This window comes from Coregonus clupeaformis, chromosome 14, assembly GCF_020615455.1.
Source record: "Coregonus clupeaformis isolate EN_2021a chromosome 14, ASM2061545v1, whole genome shotgun sequence".
Lineage (NCBI taxonomy): Eukaryota > Metazoa > Chordata > Actinopteri > Salmoniformes > Salmonidae > Coregonus > Coregonus clupeaformis.
The window spans coordinates 13,942,663-13,963,379 of NC_059205.1; the positions used below are offsets into that span (position 1 = coordinate 13,942,663).

Genomic DNA, 20,717 nt, shown 5'->3' on the forward strand with positions numbered 1-20,717 from the left:
TCTGACTAACATGATCCAATTCCAGTTCTTGACTGGGTCATCACTGCAAATCCTTTCAGAAATGGCAAGTGATCCACATTGACTAAATTTAATTTCAATTCCAGTGACAAAACAGAGATCCAATTTATAAATTCAGATCGATTTCAGTATGTGTTCTAACATAACATTAAGCCAAAAGACAACTAAGTATTTTGGCATAGTTCTTACGTCTTTCTGCAGCATCTGTGATGGAAAAGCTGACCCCCATCTAAGAAAGTTCTGGGAATTAAAGGTCTCCCTCTAACCAGTTTTCACACAATCAAGAAAACATTCACACAATTGCAAATGTTTAAAAAAAAAATGTATTTCTAGTGACGCAAATTTGAAAATGAACATACATTAATTTACGAAATGAGTGCCATCTGTCCAGTGAAGTACAAATGTAAAAAAAAACTTACGTTTACAACTACAACTGAAGGCTGCAACAGAGACTAGTGTAATAAGACATTAACATTTCTCCTTTAGCATTCTTGTACTTTCATTGTAATCTTCTCATAGCTAACAGAAAAAACGTTTACACTAGAAAACGTTGATTAAATACTTTACAGTATACCTATTTGAATTTGACACATTTGCATGTTGTTTTTTCCATCTCTGAGGCATAGGAAACGGCCTACACAAAACACTAGTTATTGCTTTGGATTATAGTGGATTAAGACAAGCTATTACTTCTATGCCTCAGTCTCTTCTCTGCTGAACTTTGAATTTGGTTGGATTACATAATTCCAGTGACTTCTGTGCCCCTAATCATTCTGCTCACACAAATGCTTGATATAGGCAGAATACTCTGCCCCCACCAATCTGGGGCATCAACAAGGGGAAAAAAAACTGCACACACAGTGATAAAATAAGCCTACATTGCAGCCCTTCAGAACATCATTCATTTTGAGACAGGTGAGCAGAGGCCATAAAATACAGGATTTTACAGGATCAAATTGTGCAATTCAGTTGATCAAAATATGTTTTAAACTTGTGTGGTCTGCGTGGACATTGAACTTTAGTTTAAAACATCTGCAGGTCAGTGCAAGCTACGTAACAATTTTAATAGGAATTCAAACTTTTATAAAAAGGAATACATTTAATGAACATTATGGCAGCTAAAATGTCAGGGTTAAAAAATTCAAGTGCAACATGTCTATTTAGAAGGATAAAGTGTTAATGTCCAGTTTGTTCATCTAGTGAAAAGGAATTGTAGGTTGTAAAGGAATGTTTACTACTTTCAGTAATTAGTCAGTGTCTTTACCCTAAGACTCATAAATTGTTCTATTTAGGTTTTCCCAGTGCAGTTTCACTTCTGAAAAATGCAGAACTACACTACCTAAGGAGCTCCAACCAATACATACTTTATATCCAGTTAATTATATGTTGCTACAATACTGGACTACACATTTTATCATAACACTAACAAACAAAACAAGGAAAATAAGGGGGGTGGGGGAATTGAACCAGTGCACTAGGTACTGTCCTATCTATAGCAGGTAGGCAGCACAAGCAGGCCTTCAAGACCAAACTTATGAGAAAACAAAAAACTGAATGCAGCAATAATTCAGCACAGTCACCAGATCTGTGCTTATACTATGACAACTGTAAGCATTTAAGAGTCACACCTGCTCACATTAAAGCAAAGTCAATATGAAAGGTTTTTGTAACTGATGAGCTTCATTGTTCTGCGTAAGACATGATCAGTCTTGTCCTCTGTAAAACAGACATACTGCTGATTTCCAACCCTTATCCGCCCACAAGTTCCTCATCTCAATCAGTAACATTGGTCTCTGGGTCAATTACCTTGCTCTTCTGAGATGCAAACCAGTCTCGCACCTGCTGGTAGCTCATTCGTGACTTTTTGCAAAGGGCATCAAGGTCTTTCTCATGAAGAACCCCTGTCAAGCGATGGTAAACCACCAGCGGATTGATGTCCGGGGAATCTGCAGTGGATGTTGCTGTGGCGCCATTCACTTGAGACTTACGTTTGCGGCTACCCATAACCCGGGGGATCCCACTGGAACCGTTTCCACCAGTTACTCCACTGCCATTTTGCTGTGTGGCTAGTTCAGCCAGGAATTTGTCACGGACCCCCTGCACCCATCGTAGCTGGCCATTTTTAACAGCATAGCGCGTATCCCCAAACCACTGGATGATGTCTGCACGGGGCAAGCCAGTGAGTTCTACCAGCTGGGTGTAGTCCTCACTTTTAGGCCACTGGCAGCGCAGGAAGTGCTCCTTTAGTATATCCAGTTGTTCCTTTGTCTTCCGTGGTCGGCCAGCGGGTGTAAGAGGAGACCAGGATGAGGGAGGACTGGAGAGAGACAGGGCTGTGAGTGAGGCTTTGGCTGAGCGAGCAGACTTCTGCAGGTTGCTGGTGCTAGTGGAACTACGCTTAATAGGGAGGGCAGCAGTCAAAGGGGGAGGGGTGGTAGAATGAGAGGGGGAGGAGGAAGCGCAGATGGTAACGGCTGATGGTGGTTGTTTAATCTCTGGGTCTTTGCTGCCCCTAATCAACTGTAGGGGCCTTTCTTTTTTCACCACAGCCTCAACAGTCTCAGTGTGAACAGAGGCTTCCTCCGCAACCTCGTCCTCCTCCGCCTCCACTGCTCCCTCCCCAAATGTCTCCAGGCTGTTGGACAGGAAGTTCTGGAAGAAGTGTGACTCTTTCACCCCGTTGCTGCGAGCTCCCTTCCCTTGAGCCCCTCCCTGCACTTCAATACCATTTTCCTGATCCCGAGGCCTGTGAGCTACAAGTGGAAGGGACTGAAGTTGCTGAGAATCATTCTTTGCTTCTCCTATGGTGAGCTGAGGGTAGACCATGGATGTTCTAAGCAGTCCGCGCCCATTTCTAAGCTGGTACCGGCTGTCGCTGAACCACTTGCGGATGTCATTGCGGCTCAGGCCCGTTTCCTCCTGCAGGCATCGGAGCTCTGTCTCTGCAGGCCAGTTTTCCCGCAGGAAGCTGCTGCGAAGGACTGCAAGCTGAGCTTTGGTTTTTTTGTAGCGTCCGCGTTGTTGTTGCTGTGGGGAGCCAAGTAAGGTCTCAGAGAGGCTCAGGGAAGCATCTGTTGCGGTAGTTTCTGGCATGTCCACAGGAGGGCGGTAGTAGTATGAATCCTGAGGGGGTGGGAGAGAGGAACTGAAATGTCGGATTGTGGAGGCTGGTTTGCAGTGTTCTGGAGTCTCATGTCTGGCTTGTTTTCTTAAGTGGAGCAGGGAAGAGTGAAGACCATTATTAATTTGATCTTTGTCCTCTGCTTCCACAAATATCTCCCCACACTCCTTCCTCATCTTTATCTCCTCCTTCTCATTTGCATAGTCGTTAGTCCACTCAGGTCCGGCCAGCTTGCAACGCGTCTCCTCAATCTCCTCTGAGGCCCAGCTGATGCCGTATTTGATTCTCTGCACCATGAACCAGACCTTGACTTTGTCCAGAGGCAGGGCACAGAGCCGTGCCAAGGCATTCACCTCACGAGATGTTGGGTATGGGAACACATTGAATGCCTGGACCAGCTCTTGGATGGTGTCAAGCTCACATGTCTGATTTGACTGTGTCCATACTAGCTTCAGGCCCTCAGAGACTAAAGGCAGGCACACCACAGAGTTGTGGTTGGTGCTGAAACTAACACCACCATCTCTGACCTTGCCTCCATCACTGTTTGTTGCATTGTGGTCAAAGGATAGATGGCTCTTTCCATTGGTGATCTGGTGGTGTGCAGTCTTGGAGGAACGCGGGGAGGCATGCTTTCCTTCACGCACTGTCCTTGTGACATCACCCTGGAATGACTCCTTCATGTTCACCTCCAGGCCTATTCTTCTGTTACGGTCAACGTGTGTTGCCATCGGTGATGTCACTGCACGTCACTCCAGTCTAGTAGAGATAAGACAATAAAGATATCAATAACATTGTGCTCAAATTGATTATCACACTAATAAAACATTTGAGAAATCACACTGGAGGTTGCCAATGTCTAGTCCAGGGGTCTCCAACAGGTAGATCGCTTGCCTGTCGGGCAGAAAGTAGCATTTGAATCAGGAAAGTGTCCTCTCACGACCTCTACAAGCAAGAATGTTAAAAAATATATATTTTAACGTACTTTACCGGTTGTCCGTGCAGTTGGTCCTTTTGGCAGTAGGAATGTGAGAATATATCCACAGTAAAGTATAATCACATCAACTTTTCAAAGAGCTCTGTCCTCTGAGAATCAAGTTAGACCCCCCCCCACAGAGGCAGTGAGTCACAACGGAAACACCTATAGAAAGAGAAAAGAGATTGAACATTTGACATTTTCAATGTGTAGGTGATTCATACATGACAAAATATAAAAATATATAAAAATTGTCATTCATAGAGGAAGATGTTTTATAATATAATCTGTATTTGAAAACAGCAATAAAACAGCTATGGCAGAGGACAATTGACTTTATTCAAAAGGCAAACTTGAGACTGGCTATTAGAGGAGGAATTTATGTACAACTTTTGCCCTTATCTGACCAAAATCATAAATTAAGTTAATTGTCAATTCACAGAGAAAACTGTATGGAATGCAACAGGTGCATATTTTGTATTTCTTATATTCCTTTTGTTGTAGCATTATTGAGAGGGAACCTGCAAGTAAACATTTCATTGTACTGTGGTGTGTACACCATGTGTATCATGTGCACATGACAAATACACTTGGCTTGACATGGTAATTTCCCCCTGACAAATACAGTTACAAAGTTTGGATTGAATCCAATGTCCCATACTAAAGCTCTATCCTTTTTTTCCCCTGGTCCTGGAGGGCCACAGTGTGGATGTCCTAGCCTGGCACTAATGGCAGGAAACCTAGCGATTAAGAGCATAGGGCCAGTAACTGAAAGGTCGCTGGTTTGAATTCCTGAGTCGACTAGCTGAAAAGTCTGTCGATGTGCCCTTGAGCAATGCACTTAACCCTAATTGCTCCTGTAAGTCACTCTGGATAAGAGCATCTGCTAAATGACCAGAAATCAAGACAAAGAAAGAGAGGCAGACAGACGTAATAGAGAGATTCATGTGATTAAAATAACCTGAATGTATCAGGATATTTTCTACTGTTATTATTTATTGACTTTAGGCTTATGTATTTTACTTAGTTCACTATGGAAGTGATAGCCTATAGGCCAATGCAGCAGTAGGCCTATCTCAGAGTTCCATGCCTAATTTCTTTAGCTGCCAATCAATGTGTCCATATGGCAAAGGCTGGTGCTCTTGCATTAGTTGAATTTTAACTTTTTGATTTGTATCATTTTAATTCATTCAGATTTCTATGATTAACCACATGACAATACTTTTGAGAAACCAAAAGGTTATTATTGAAATTGAACTTTTCCACTAAAATGTGCATATAAAAATACTCATAACTGGCACGCAAATATATAAGGATACATTGTAAGCTTGCACAAATTTGAAACTCAGGAGCTGCCTATGTTCTTTATTGTGACACCCATTTACTATAACACCCATTGATAAAAACGGGCCCGCCTACTGAAATCAAATGCCCGTCCAACTGATTCGTTCTGGCACCGGCCCTGGTCAGGGGCTGGGCTATCTAATCTCGGAACCCAGATTAGGGAACTAAATGTATCCTGCTGCGTTCTGTTGCAACCAATGACTGTGCTTGGAACTCTTTGGATCTCGGAAATTATACATTTATATCACCAAAATGATGTGGGCCAATCAGTGAACGAGCAAACTAGTAGCCCGTGACAAAAAACTAATGTTGCCAACGACAGAGAAAAGCTCTCCGACGCTTTGCTAATAGTAGCCTAACCAGGCCTCATCATTTTGACATTGTTACAAATGTAACATCAAGACAGCATACAATGCTGAACAACTCACAAGTTGCAATAGATATCTTGATCCTTTGTGGCGTACTAGCTCAAATGGTCAGACTGCCCAGGCGCACTCACCCCGACACGCTTCAGTAATAACAAAAAAACAAACTTACCGGAATCATGTATTACCCCCTTTATTCTCTGGCGTTGGATAAAGTAAAAACAAATTATCCCAATCTTCGCTTTTGTTAACACTGTTAATGGCTGAAGTTGGAGACAACACCGGGAAACAATACAGTCTGTCTCACCCTGTCGCTTTATCTATCGGTCGAACCTCAAACGGGTTCTCGTTTCAGATACAATGACGCGAAACAATTCTAGAACTTTGTTATATCTCAAATTAAGACCCAAACTGATACTTGATATGATAAACCGTTAGAAGTGAATAATCAATTGGTTGAACCTGTTTCCTTACTGTACCCCTCTCGGTCAGTTGTTGCTTTAGTTCTGAAAATCCTAGTGTTCCCCTGTCCTGCCAAAACGAGGCGACGAGGACCAGAAACTCTCACAGGCCCACCATCTCCTGAGTGACGGTAGAGAGGGTGTGGTATTCTATGCAAATCAGGACTGGGCTTGGATAAAGGAGGCGCTTGTAAAGGACTGGTCAGCAAAATAACTCTTCCAGATGCCAAAACACACTTATGGGAACTGCAATCGCCATGTTTGTAAGGTTATGTAAATATATCTTTTTAGAAAGTGTTTCCAGACTCCAGTGAGTGCAGACTACATTTACATATACAACGTTTTATAATAATCTACTTTGTCACATAAGCATTATTTGACTCAATGACCAACAGTGGAGCGTTTTGTCCTCAAATAAAAACCTTGCCCTAGGGGGATGCGGCCATCGTACTTTATGAAAAGTAATAGATGTATATTACTTATATGTTTTATATGGACATATATGGTGGAAACATACACTATATATACAAAAATGTGTGGACACCCCTTCAAATTAGTGGGTTTGGCTATTTCAGCCACACCAGTTGCTGACAGGTGTATAATATCGAGCACACAGCCATGCAATCTCCATTGACAAACATTGGCAGTAGAATGGCCTTACTGAAGAGCGCAGTCACTTTCAACGGGGCACATTCATAGTATGCCACCTTTCCAACAAGTCAGTTTGTCAAATTATTTGTGCTACTAGAGCAGCCCCAGTCAACTGTAAGTGCTGTTATTGTGAAGTGGAAACTTCTAGGAGCAACAATGACTCAGCTGCGAAGTAGTAGGCCACACAAGCTCACAGAACGGGACCGCCAAGGGCTGAAGGGCGTAGCACGTAAAAATAATCTGTCCTCGGTTGCAACACTCACTACTGAGTTCCAAAGTGCCTCTGGAAGCAACGTAAGCACAATAACTGTTCACCGGGAGCTTAATGAAATGTGTTTCCATGGCCGAGCAGCCACACATAAGCCAAAGATCACCATGCACAATGCCAAGTGTTGGCTGGAGTGGTGTAAAGCTCGCCTCCATTGGACTCTGGAGCAGTGGAAACGCGTTCTCTGGAGTGATGAATCACGATTCACAATCTGGCACTCCGACGGAAGAATCTGGGTTTGGCGGATGCCAGGAGAACGCTACCTGCCCCAATGCATAGTGGCAACTGTAAAGTTTGGTGGAAGAGGAATAATGGTCTGGGGCTGTTTTTCGTGGTCCGTGCTAGGCTCCTTAGTTTCAGTGAAGGGAAACCTTAACGGTACAACATACAATGGCATTCTAGACGATTCTGTGCTTCCAACTTTGGGGCAACGGTTTGGGGAAGGCCCTTTCCTGTTTCAGCATGACAACGCCCCCATACACAAAGCGAGGTCCATACAGAAATGGTTTGTCGAGCTCGATGTATAAGACCTTGACAGGCCTGCACAGAGCCCTGACCTCAACCCCATCGAACACCTTTGGGATGAATTGGAACGCCAGGTCTAATCGCCCAACATCAGTGCCTGACCTCACTAATGCTCTTGTGGCTGAATGGAAGCAAGTCCCTGCAGCAATTTTCCAACATCTAGTGGAAATACTGCTTTTATAGCAGCAAAGGGGGGACCAACTCCATATTAATGCATGATTTTGAAATGAGATGTTTGACGAGCAGGTGTCCACATACTCTTGGTCATGTAGTGTATATGCCCATATATCAAATCAAATCAAATCCAATCTTATTTGTCACATGCGCCAAATACAACAGGTGTAGACCTTACCGTGAAATGCTTACTACAAGCCCTTAACCGACAATGCATTTCAAGAAATAGAGTTAAGAAAATATTAACTAAATTTTCGTTTTTTAAATTAACACAATAAAATAACAATACCGAGGCTATATACAGGGGAGCAGTACCGAGTCAATGTGCGGGTGTAAAGGTTAGTCGAGATAATTTGTACATGTAGGTAGGGGTAAAGTGACTGCATGGATAATAAACAGGGTGTCAATGTAAATAGTCCAGGTGGCCATTTGATTAATAGCAGTCTTATGGCTTGGTAGTAGAAGCTGTTAAGGAACCTTTTGGACCTAGACTTGGTGCTCCGGTACCGCTTGCCGTGCGGTAGCAGAGAGAACAGTCCATGACTTGGGTGACTGGAGTCTTAAACCATTTTTTGGGCATTCCTCTGCCACCGCCTAGTATATAGGTCCTGGATGGCAGGAAGCTTGGCCCCAGTGATGTACTGGACCATACGCATTACCCTCTGTAGCGCGTTATGGTCGGATGCCGAGCAGTTGCCATACCAGGCGGTGATGCAACCGATCAGGATGCTCTCGATGGTGCAGCTCTATAACTTTTTGAGGATCTGGGGACCCATGCCAAATCTTTTCAGTCTCCTGAGGGGGAAAAGGTGTGTCGTGCACTCTTCACGACTGTCTTGGTGTGTTTGGACCATGATAGTTTGTTGGTGATGTGGACACGAAGGAACTTGAAACTCTCGACCCACTCCACTACAGCCCAGTCGATGTGAATGGGGGCGTGTTCGGCCCTCCTTTTCCTGTAGTCCACGATCATCTCCTTTGTCTTGATCACGTTGAGGGAGAGGTTGTTGTCCTGGCAGCACACTGCCTGGCCTCTGACCTCCTCCCAATACGCCGTCTCATCGTTGTCGGTGATCAGGCCTCCCGCTGTTGTGTCGTCAGCAAACTTAGTGATGGTGTTGGAGTCGTGCTTGGCCACACAGTCGTGAGTGAACAGGGAGTACAGGAGGGAACTAAGCACACACCCCTGAGGGCCCCCTGTGTTGAGCATCAGCGTGGCAGATGTGTTGTTGCCTACCCTTACCACCTGGGGGTGGCCCATCAGGAAGTCCAGGATCCAGTTGCAGAGGGAGGTGTTTTGTCCCAGTGTCCTTAGCTTAGTGATGAGCTTTGTGGGCACTATGGTGTTGAACGCTGAGTTGTAGTCAATGAACACCATTCTCACGTAGGTGTTCCTTTTGTCCAGGTGGGAAAGGGCAGTGTGGAGTGCGATTGAGGTTGCGTCATCTGTGGATCTGTTGGGGCGGTATGTGAATTTGAGTGGGTCTAGGCTTTCCGGGATGATGGTGTTGATGTGAGCCATGACCAGCCTTTCAAAGCACTTCATGGCTACCAACGTGAGTGCTACTTTCTTGGGTACACGGACTATGGTGGTCTGCTTGAAACATGTAGGTATTACAGACTTGGTCAGGGAGAGCCTGAAAATCTCAGTGAAGACACTTGCCAGTTGGTCGGCGCATGCTCTGAGTATATGTCCTGGTAATCCGTCTGGCCCCGCAGCCTTGTGAATGTTGACCTGTTTACAGGTCTTGCTCACATCGGCTACGGAGAGCGTGATCACACAGTCGTCCGGAACAGCTGGTGCTCTCATGCATGCTTCAGTGTTGCTTGCCTCGAAGCGAGCATAAAAGGCATTTAGGTCGTCTGGTAGGCTCGTGTCACTGGGCAGCTTGCGTCTGGGTTCCCCTTTGTAGTCCGTAATAGTTTGCAAGCCCTGCCACATCCGACGAGCGTCAACGCCGGTGTAGTAGGATTCATATATGCTTATATTTCACCATAGGGATGGTGCCAGATTTCCTCCAGACATGACGCTTGGCATTCAGGCCAAAGAGTTCAATATTGGTTTCATCAGAGCAGAGAATCTTGTTTCTCATGGTCTGAGAGTCTGTAACTAACTTTTGGCAAACTCTAAGCGGGCTGTCATGTGCCTTTTACTAAGGAGTGGCTTCCGTCTGGTCACTCTACCATAAAGGCCTGATTAGTGGAGTGCTGCAGAGATGGTTGTCCTTCTAGAAGGTTCTCCCATCTCCACAGGGGAACTCTAGAGCTCTGTCAGAGTGACCATCGGGTTCTTGTTCACCTCCCTGACCAAGGCCCTTCTCCCCCGATTGCTCAGTTTGGCCTGGCGGCCAGCTCTAGGAAGAGTCCTGGTGGTTCCAAATGTCTTCCGTTTAAGAATGATGGAGGCCACTGTGTTCTTGTGCCTCGACACAATCCTGTCTCAGAGCTCTACGGACAATTCCTTCGACCTCATGGCTTGGTTTTTGTTCTGACATGCACTGTCAACTCTTATATAGACAGGTGTGTGCCTTTCCAAATCATGTCCAATCAATTGAATTAACCACAGGTGTACTCCAATCAAGTTGTAGAAACATATCAAGGATGATCAATTGAAACAGGATGCACCTGAGCTCAATTTTGAGTCTCATAGCAAAGGGTCTGAATACTTATGTAAATAAGGTATTTCTGTTTTTTCTTTTTGATACATTTTCAAAAATGTATAAAAACCAGTTTTCTCTTTCTCATTATGGGGTATTGTGTGTAGATTGCTGAGAGAAACATTTTATTTAATCCGTTTTAGAATAAGGCTGTAACATAACAAAATGTGGACCATTCTTGATACACACGGGAAACTGTTGAGTGTAAAAAACCCAGCAGCGTTGCAGTTCTAGACACACTCAAACCGGTGCGCCTGGCACCTACTACCATACCCTTTTCAATGGCCCTTCAATCTTTTGTCTTGCTCATTCACCCTTTGAATGGCACACAATCCATGTCTCAATTGTCTCCATTCTTAAGAATCGTTCTTTAACCCGTCTCCTCCCCTTCATCTACACTGATTGAAATGGATTTAACAGGTGACATCAATAATTGAACATAGCTTTCACCTGGATTCACCTGAGCAGTCTATTTCACGGAAAGAGCAGGTGTTCCTAATGTTTCGTACACTCTTTGTATGTGCATATATGCATACTTACTTATATGCTCATGTGTGACATATGTCCCTTATATGTCATAATATGTTACGTTATATGCTCATATACACTGAATGTACAAAACATTAGGAACACCTTCCTAATATTAAGTTGTACCCCCTTTTGCTCTCAGAACAGCCTCAATTCGTCGGGGCATGGACTCTACAAGGTGTCGAGAGCATTCCACGGGGATGCTGGCCCATGTTGACTCCAATGCTTCTCACAGTTGTGTTGAGTTGGCTGGTAGTGGATCTCTACTTCGAATAACTTGTTCCATCTCATCCCACATATGCTCAAATGGATTGAGATCTGGTGACTGGGCAGGCCACTGCAGTAAGCTGAATTCACTGTCATGTTCTTAGAACCATTCATGGACAATCCTAGCCTTGTGGCATGGGGCAATATCCTGCCGAAAAAATCTATTTGCAGATGGATATACTGCTGCCTGCCATGAAGGGACGCACCTGATTGGCAATGATGTTCAGATGCCCTGTGGCATTCAAATGTTGCTCCACTTTTATCAAGGGAACCAATGTGTGCCATGAAAACACACCCCACATCATCACACCACCACCACCACCACCACCACCAGCCTGCAATGTTGACACGTGGCATGACTAATGCATGTACTCATGCTCTTTTCCTGCTCCGTGGCTTGACGACTCATTGCGAGCTCACAGAAGAGTGCTCCGGGCAGCCGAGCGGAAATGGAGGAAAACTAGACTCCCTGCGGACCTGTCATCTTTTCACTCCCTCCTCTCTACATTCTCTTCCTCTGTTTCCCCTGCTAAAGCCACTTTCTACCACTCTAAATTTCAAGCCTCTGCCTCTAACCCTAGGAAGCTCTTTGCCACCTTCTCCTCCCTGCTGAATCCTCCTCCTCCTCCCCCTCCCTCCTCCCTCTCTGTGGATGACTTCATCAACCATTTTGAAAAGAAGGTTGACGATATCCGATCCTCATTTTTTAAGTCAAATGACACCGCTGGTCCTGCTCACACTGCCCTACCCTATGCATTGACTTCTTTCTCCCCTCTCTCTTCAGATGAAATCTTGCGACTTGTGACAGCCGGCCGCCCAACAACCTGCCCGCTTGACCCTATCCCCTCCTCTCTTCTCCAGACCATTTCCGGAGACCTTCTCCCTTACCTCACCTCGCTCATCAATTAATCCTTGACCGCTGGCCATGTCCCTTCCGTCTTCAAGAGAGCGAGAGTTGCACCCCTCCTCAAAAAACCTACACTCGATCCCTCCGATGTCAACAACTACAGACCAGGATCCCTTCTTTCTTTTCTCTCCAAAACTCTTGAGCATGCCATCTCTAGCCAACTCTCCTGCTATCTCTCTCAGAATGACCTTCTTAATCCAAACCAGTCAGGTTTCAAGACTGGTCATTCAACTGAGACTGGTCTTCTCTGTGTCAAGGAGGCTCTCCGCACTGCTAAAGCTAACTCTCTCTCCTCTGCTCTTATCCTTCTAGACCTATCTGTTGCCTTTGATACTGTGAACCATCAGATCCTCCTCTCCACCCTCTCCGAGTTGGGCATCTCCGGCGCTGCTCACTCTTGGATTGTGTCCTACCTGACAGGTCGCTCCTACCAGGTGGTGTGGCGAGAATCTGTCTCCGCACCACGTGCTCTCACCACTGGTGTCCCCCAGGGCTCAGTTCTAGGCCCTCTCCTATTCTCTCTATACACCAAGTCACTTGGCTCTGTCATATCCTCACATGGTCTCTCCTATCATTGCTACGCAGACGACACACAATTAATTTTCTCCTTTCCCCCTTCTGATAACCAGGTGGCGAATCGCATCTCTGCATGTCTGGCAGACATATCAGTGTGGATGTCGGATCACCACCTCAAGCTGAACCTCAGCAAGACGGTGCTGCTCTTCCTCCCGGGTAAGGACTGCCCGCTCCATGATCTCGCCATCACAGTTGACAACTCCATTGTGTCCTCCTCCCAGAGTGCAAAGAACCTTGGCATGACCCTGGACAACACCCTGTCGTTCTCCGCTAACATCAAAGTGGTGACCCGATCCTGCAGGTTCATGCTCTACAACATTCTCAGAGTACGACCCTACCTCACACAGAAAGCGGCACAGGTCCTAATCCAGGCAATTGTCATCTCCCGTTTGGATTACTGCAACTCGCTGTTGGCTGGGCTCCCTGCCTGTGTAATTAAACCCCTACAACTTATCCAGAACGCTGCAGCCTGTCTGGTGTTCAACCTTCCCAAGTTCTCTCATGTCACCCCGCTCTTCCGCACACTCCACTGGCTTCCAGTTGAGGCTCGCATCTACTACAAGACCATTGTGCTTGCCGACGGAGCTGTGAGGGGAACGGCACCTCCTTACCTTCAGGCTCTGATCAGACCCTACACCCAAACGAGGGCACTATGTTCATCCACCTCTGGCCTGCTAGCCCCCCTACCTCTACGGAAGCACAGTTCCCACTCAGCCCAGTCAAAGTTATTCGCTGCTCTGACACCCCAATGGTGGAACAAGCTCCCCCACGACGCCAGGACAGCGGAGTCACTGACCACCTTCCGGAGACACTTGAAACCCTACCTCTTTAAGGAATACCTGGAATAGTATAAAAGTAATCCACACATCACATGTGTGGAAGGCCTTCATGGAGAAGCTGGGGGTCACGGTCAGCCTCGCTTCCCGGTACCGGCCTCAGTCTAACGGGCATGTGGAGAGGATGAACCAGGAGATGGGGAGGTTCTTGAGAAGCCACTGCAAGGACCGGCAGGGGGAATGGGTCCGAAGCTGAGTCCCCGGTTTGTGGGGCCATTCAAGGTCCTCCAGAGGGTCAACAAGGTAATTTACAGATTACAACTCCCCACTAACTACCGGAACTCACCATCTTTTCATGTTTCCCTCCTCAGGCCGGTGGTTCCTGGTCTCCTGGCTGATGCCGTCCCTCACGACACCCCTCCGCCTCCCTTGGACATCGAGGGGAGCCCCGCCTATGTCGTCAGATCCCTCCTGGACTCCCGTCGTCGTGGGGGTCATCGGTCGACTAACCACCGGTCCTAGCAACCCATCTTTACGCACACATTCACCCTATCATCAGTCACACCTGGACTTCATTACTATCTTCATTACTTACCATTTATCTAGCACTCTGTTTTGTCAGTGATCAGGTAGTATTGTTTGTGTTTCCATGTCAGACGCTTCTCTTGTTTTGTACCGTTCCATGTTCGTTATCATTAAACTCACTAACTGCACCTGCTTTCTGACTCCCTGTGTCTACGTTACAGTAGTCAAATGTTTATTACATATTTGTCCCTTATATGTCCTAATATATGTTACCTTATATGCTCATATGTGTGACACATAGTATTCAAATGTTTATTACATATACATGTATGTCCCTTGTATTTCACAATACATTTTAACAATATGTGTTAACATATACAGTGGGGAAAATAAGTATTTAGTCAGCCACCAATTGTGCAAGTTCTCCCAGAAAATCACATTGTAGGATTTTTAATGAATTTATTTGCAAATTATGGTGGAAAATAAGTATTTGGTCAATAACAAAAGTTTCTCAATACTTTGTTATATACCCTTTGTTGGCAATGACACAGGTCAAACGTTTTCTGTAAGTCTTCACAAGGTTTTCACACACTGTTGCTGGTATTTTGGCCCATTCCTCCATGCAGATCTCCTCTAGAGCAGTGATGTTTTGGGGCTGTCGCTGGGCAACACAGACTTTCAACTCCCTCCAAAGATTTTCTATGGGGTTGAGATCTGGAGACTGGCTAGGCCACTCCAGGACCTTGAAATGCTTCTTACGAAGCCACTCCTTCGTTGCCCGGGTGGTGTGTTTGGGATCATTGTCATGCTGAAAGACCCAGCCACGTTTCATCTTCAATGCCCTTGCTGATGGAAGGAGGTTTTCACTCAAAATCTCACGATACATGGCCCCATTCATTCTTTCCTTTACACGGATCAGTCATCCTGGTCCCTTTGCAGAAAAACAGCCCCAAAGCATGATGTTTCCACCCCCATGCTTCACAGTAGGTATGGTGTTCTTTGGATGCAACTCAGCATTCTTTGTCCTCCAAACACGACGAGTTGAGTTTTTACCAAAAAAGTTATATTTTGGTTTCATCTGACCATATGACATTCTCCCAATCCTCTTCTAGATCATCCAAATGCACTCTAGCAAACTTCAGACGGGCCTGGACATGTACTGGCTTAAGCAGGGGACACGTCTGGCACTGCAGGATTTGAGTCCCTGGCGGCGTAGTGTGTTACTGATGGTAGGCTTTGTTACTTTGGTCTCAGCTCTCTGCAGGTCATTCACTAGGTCCCCCCGTGTGGTTCTGGGATTTTTGCTCACCGTTCTTGTGATCATTTTGACCCCACGGGGTGAGATCTTGCGTGGAGCCCCAGATCGAGGGAGATTATCAGTGGTCTTGTATGTCTTCCATTTCCTAATAATTGCTCCCACAGTTGATTTCTTCAAACCAAGCTGCTTACCTATTGCAGATTCAGTCTTCCCAGCCTGGTGCAGGTCTACAATTTTGTTTCTGGTGTCCTTTGACAGCACTTTGGTCTTGGCCATAGTGGAGTTTGGAGTGTGACTGTTTGAGGTTGTGGACAGGTGTCTTTTATACTGATAACAAGTTCAAACAGGTGCCATTAATACAGGTAACGAGTGGAGGACAGAGGAGCCTCTTAAAGAAGAAGTTACAGGTCTGTGAGAGCCAGAAATCTTGCTTGTTTGTAGGTGAGCAAATACTTATTTTCCACCATAATTTGCAAATAAATTCATTAAAAATCCTACAATGTGATTTTCTGGATTTTTTTTCCTCAATTTGTCTGTCATAGTTGACGTGTACCTATGATGAAAATTACAGGCCTCTCTCATCTTTTTAAGTGGGAGAGCTTGCACAATTGGTGGCTGACTAAATACTTTTTTCCCCCACTGTATGTTACGTGAGTATTATTTCAGTGATACCTGTAGTCATGGTAATAAAACAGAACAAACGACACGAAATACAAAAAACGTATTTTAATCCTATTCATTTAATTGCTTTCTCCCATCGCTTCTCAATTCAGCCATTTTACTGTTTTAAGCCATTCCCACTTGTCCCTTTGTTGCACCCGGGTTGTTGCACCCGGGAAGCACTTCATGACAGCATCTGTGGAGGGAAAGCAACAAATATAAGATAAAGAGCACATAGAACAGTTAGGTGTTGGGTTCATACAATAACTTTTTTTGGGTGAAAAACCTTTATGTGAAAAGCTTATCAGATTCAGTTTAATAAGACATTATTGACCATTAATGCTCTATTTGCAATGATTGATTTGTAAATTCAATTAAGTGATACTTTTTTACACCTTATAGTCAGTCAGATGATTCCTTACCCTGAAAGTAGTGCATGGGCCAGGAGAAACTGTAATACATGATTCAAAGTTGTTTAAATAGCTAGCCACTATTAACTTGAAGGGATTTGGCCACAAACTTGAGTTTTGACTAATTTCCCCCATTACCCCCATATTTTTTGGGTTAGCCATCTGACTATAAGGTGTAAAAAAGTGAACTATCCCTTTAACATCTTCAATTTATTGAATTGAAATGGACCCCAGCGCTGTTATGGTATCTTTATTTTTAATGGGATACTGTGAGATTTAGGTCGTTTTTCTGCTTAACCAGTCAGATTAACTCATGAATCCTTGAACATTAATGCCCTATTTGCAATGATTGATTTGTAAATTACATTAAGGGATATTTTACTTTTTTACACCTTATAGTCAGTCAGATGGTTCCTTACCCTAAAAGTAGTCTATGACCCGGAGAAACTGTAATCTCCATGGTTTAGAGTTGTTTAAATAGCCACTATTAACTTGAGGGGATTTGGCCACAAATATTTAACTTAGTCTAATTGCTACAGCATACAATTACATTCTAGTTGTTTTGTTAGCCATTTGACTATAAGGCAGCGTTTCCCAAACTCGGTCCTCGGGACCATAAGGTTTTGCCATAGCACTACGAAGCTCATTCAAATAATCAACTAATCATCAAGCTTTGATTATTTGAATCAGCTGTGTAGTACTAGGATAAAAATCTAAACGTGCACCCCTTGGGGTCCCCAGGGCCGAGTTTGTTAAATGCTTCCATAAGGTGTAAAAAAGTTAACTATCGCTTTAACATCTTACATTTACTTAATTGAAATTGACCCCAACCCTGTTATGGGGTATTCATTTTTAAAGGGATACTGCGAGATTTCGAGATTTAGGTAGTTTTTCTACTTACCTAGTCAGGTGAACTTTTATGTCTCTGCGTGCAGTTTGGAGATTATTGAAGTTAGCATGCCATTAGTCATTTATAAGTCATATTATTTTTTTAATATCATGACGATACTCTCACACTGTCAAATGCTCATTTGCAATTGATGAACAAAAACCTACTCACCAGTTATTGCCAGTAGAGGTGCGTGGGTAAAATCACTTTTTTTGTGGGCCCGGCAATTATTTTGGGGCCATATTACAACCTATGTGTTGGGATAATTGCGTTGTTTGCTCTATAAAGTGTTAGTTCATATGCCTTGCGACCGTGATACACTACAGTGAGGGGAAAAAAATGTTGATCCCCTGCTGATTTTGTACGTTTGCCCACTGACAAAGACATGATCAGTCTATAATTTTAATGGTAGGTTTATTTGAACAGTGAGAGACAGAATAACAACAAATAAAATCCAGAAAAACGCATGTCAAAAATGTTATAAATTGATTTGCATTTTAATGAGGGAAATAAGTATTTGACCCCTCTGCAAAACATGACTTAGTACTTGGTGGCAAAACCCTTGTTGGCAATCACAGAGGTCAGACGTTTCTTGTAGTTGGCCACCAGGTTTGCACACATCTCAGGAGGGATTTTGTTCCACTCCTCTTTGCAGATCTTCTCCAAGTCATTAAGGTTTCGAGGCTGACGTTTGGCAACTCGAACCTTCAGCTCCCTCCACAGATTTGCTATGGGATTAAGGTCTGGAGACTGGCTAGGCCACTCCAGGACCTTAATGTGCTTCTTCTTGAGCCACTCCTTTGTTGCCTTGGCCGTGTGATTTGGGTCATTGTCATGCTGGAATACCCATCCACTACCCATGTTCAATGCCCTGGCTGAGGGAAGGAGGTTCTCACCCAAGATTTGACGGTACATGGCCCCGTCCATCGTCCCTTTGATGCGGTGAAGTTGTCCTGTCCCCTTAGCAGAAAAACACCCCCAAAGCATAATGTTTCCACCTCCATGTTTGACGGTGGGGATGGTGTTCTTGGGGTCATAGGCAGCATTCCTCCTCCTCCAAACACGGCGAGTTGAGTTGATGCCAAAGAGCTCGATTTTGGTCTCATCTGACCACAACACTTTCACCCAGTTCTCCTCTGAATCATTCAGCTGTTCATTGGCAAACTTCAGACGGGCCTGTATATGTGCTTTCTTGAGCAGGGGGACCTTGCGGGTGCTCCAGGATTTCAGTCCTTCACGGCGTAGTGTGTTACCAATTGGTTTCTTGGTGACTATGGTCCCAGCTGCCTTGAAATCATTGACAAGATCCTCCCGTGTAGTTCTGGGCTGATTCCTCACCGTTCTCATGATCATTGCTACTCCACGAGGTGAGATCTTGCATGGAGCCCCAGGCCGAGGGAGATTGACAATTATTTTGTGTTTCTTCCATTTGCGAATAATCGCACCAACTGTTGTCACCTTCTCACCAAGCTGCTTGGCGATGGTCTCGTACCCATGCCAGCCTTGTGTAGGTCTACAATCTTGTCCCTGACATCCTTGGAGAGCTCTTTGGTCTTGGCCATGGTGGAGAGTTTGGAATCTGATTGATTGATTGCTTCTGTGGACAGGTGTCTTTTATACAGGTAACAAGCTGAGATTAGGAGCACTCCCTTTAAGAGTGTGCGCCTAATCTCAGCTTGTTACCTGTATAAAAGACACCTGGGAGCCAGAAATCTTCCTGATTGAGTGTCACGGTTTACTATGCCAGAACCCAGAAGCAGACAAGGACAAGGTACGTTGAGAGAAAGGTGAGTGTTTATTTAGTAGATTCCGAGTGAGGCTGAATAATCCAGGGAACAGAGCGGGTGGCGTGGATGGGTTGTTGAGGGTGCAGTGGTTGGTCCGGTACTGGCTCGGCAGCCGCCGACCATCAGGCAGAGGTTGGGTGAAGGTTCCGGGTGAGAGACTGCAGACAGAACAAAAACGGAGGTCAGTACACAGCAAGTAACAAGGTGCAAAACAACAAAACTAACTATGGCTCAGAGGCTGACACGCTGACAAACATACTGTTCATAGCTAACGATCCGGCAGGAACTGGATGTTAGGCCAGAGCCTAAGAAGGGTGATGATCAGGACCAGGTGTGCAGATTGCTGATGGGATGCAGGTGCGGAAAACAAGAGCGCTCCCCGGAGCGTTCCCGAACCCTCGGGAAACTGGAGATTACGACCCGGAACACTAGTCACCAGACAGGACCCGACTCAGACAGCCGGGATCGTTACAGTACCCCCCCTCCGACGAACGCCACCGGGCGGACTCCCCGGAGCGCCAGGATGGAGGCGGTAGAAGTCACTGATGAGGTCCGCATCTAGGACCTGTCGCCGCGAATCCAACTCCTCTCTTCAGGACCATACCCTCCCAGTCCACGAGATACTGGAAACCCCGGCCCCGCCGTCTGGAATCCATGATGCGACGCACCGTGTAGGCAGGACCACCTCCGATCATTCGAGGAGGAGGAGGAGGAGGCGGAGGAGGCAACAGAGGACTGAGGAAGACAGGCTTGAGGCAGGAGACATGAAAGGTGGGATGGACTCTGAGCGTCCTCGGTAGTTTGAGTCGAACTGCCACTGGATTGATCACCTTCTCCACCACAAACGGACCAATGAACTTCGGTAACAACTTCCTAGACTCAGTCCGTAACGGAAGATCCCGTGTGGCCAACCAAACCCTATCTCCGATGGTATAGGTGGGAGCGGGGATCCGGCGACGATTCGCCTGGAGCTGATACCGGTCCGAAACTCTAAGGAGTGCCTTTCTGGCCCGATGCCAGGTCCGGTGGCAACGACTGAATATGGGCCTGAACAGAAGGCACTGAGAGCTCCTTCTCCTGAGAAGGAAACAGGGGAGGTTGGTAGCCATACAGGCACTGGAAGGGAGACATCCCAGTGGCAGATGTAGGAAGAGTATTGTGGGCATACTCAACCCAAGGCAACTGAGAGACCCAGGAGGTGGGGTTGGAAGAGACCAGACAGCGTAGCGTGGATTCCATCTTCTGGTTGGCTCTCTCCGCCTGACCATTGGATTGGGGGTGAAAACCAGATGTGAGACTGACTGTAGCTCCAATGGCCAAACAGAAGGACTTCCAGACAGCAGAGGTAAACTGAGGGCCACGGTCGGAAACGATATCACTGGGCAAACCGTGGACCCTGAAAACCTCCCCTAACCAGGATCTCGGACGTCTCCGAGGCAGAGGGAAGCTTGGCAATAGGCACAAAGTGGGCGAACTTGCTGAATCTGTCCACGATAGTCAGAACGACCGTGTTCCCCTCAGAAGCGGGCAACCCAGTGACGAAGTCCAGGGCCAGATGCGACCATGGTCGCCGGGGA

The 20,717-nt window shown here is 45.7% G+C and overlaps 1 protein-coding gene across 4 annotated transcripts; it reads right to left on the minus strand.

Annotated features, from left to right (window-relative positions):
* Window positions 1–337: 337 nt before the first annotated feature.
* On the minus strand, window positions 338–6,407 carry LOC121581126 (homeobox and leucine zipper protein Homez-like). 4 transcript variants are annotated; one of them, XM_045224692.1, is made up of 3 exons: window positions 6,284–6,407; window positions 4,122–4,277; window positions 338–3,895 (listed from the first exon to the last, which is right to left on the minus strand). In XM_045224692.1, exon 3 carries the CDS (start codon window positions 3,865–3,867, stop codon window positions 1,792–1,794), a length of 2,076 nt encoding a protein of 691 aa, XP_045080627.1. In that variant the 5' UTR covers window positions 3,868–3,895; window positions 4,122–4,277; window positions 6,284–6,407; the 3' UTR covers window positions 338–1,791. The 4 variants fall into 4 exon arrangements, with proteins under 4 accessions (XP_045080627.1, XP_045080628.1, XP_045080626.1 ...); XM_045224693.1 differs by having other exon boundaries at window positions 4,127–4,277; window positions 5,994–6,407; XM_045224691.1 differs by having other exon boundaries at window positions 5,994–6,407.
* Window positions 6,408–20,717: the final 14,310 nt, after the last annotated feature.

Excerpts from the sequence above, each read along its gene's own strand:
- LOC121581126 (XM_045224692.1), bottom strand. The coding sequence starts at position 3,867 with ATGGCAACACACGTTGACCGTAACAGAAGAATAGGCCTGGAGGTGAAC.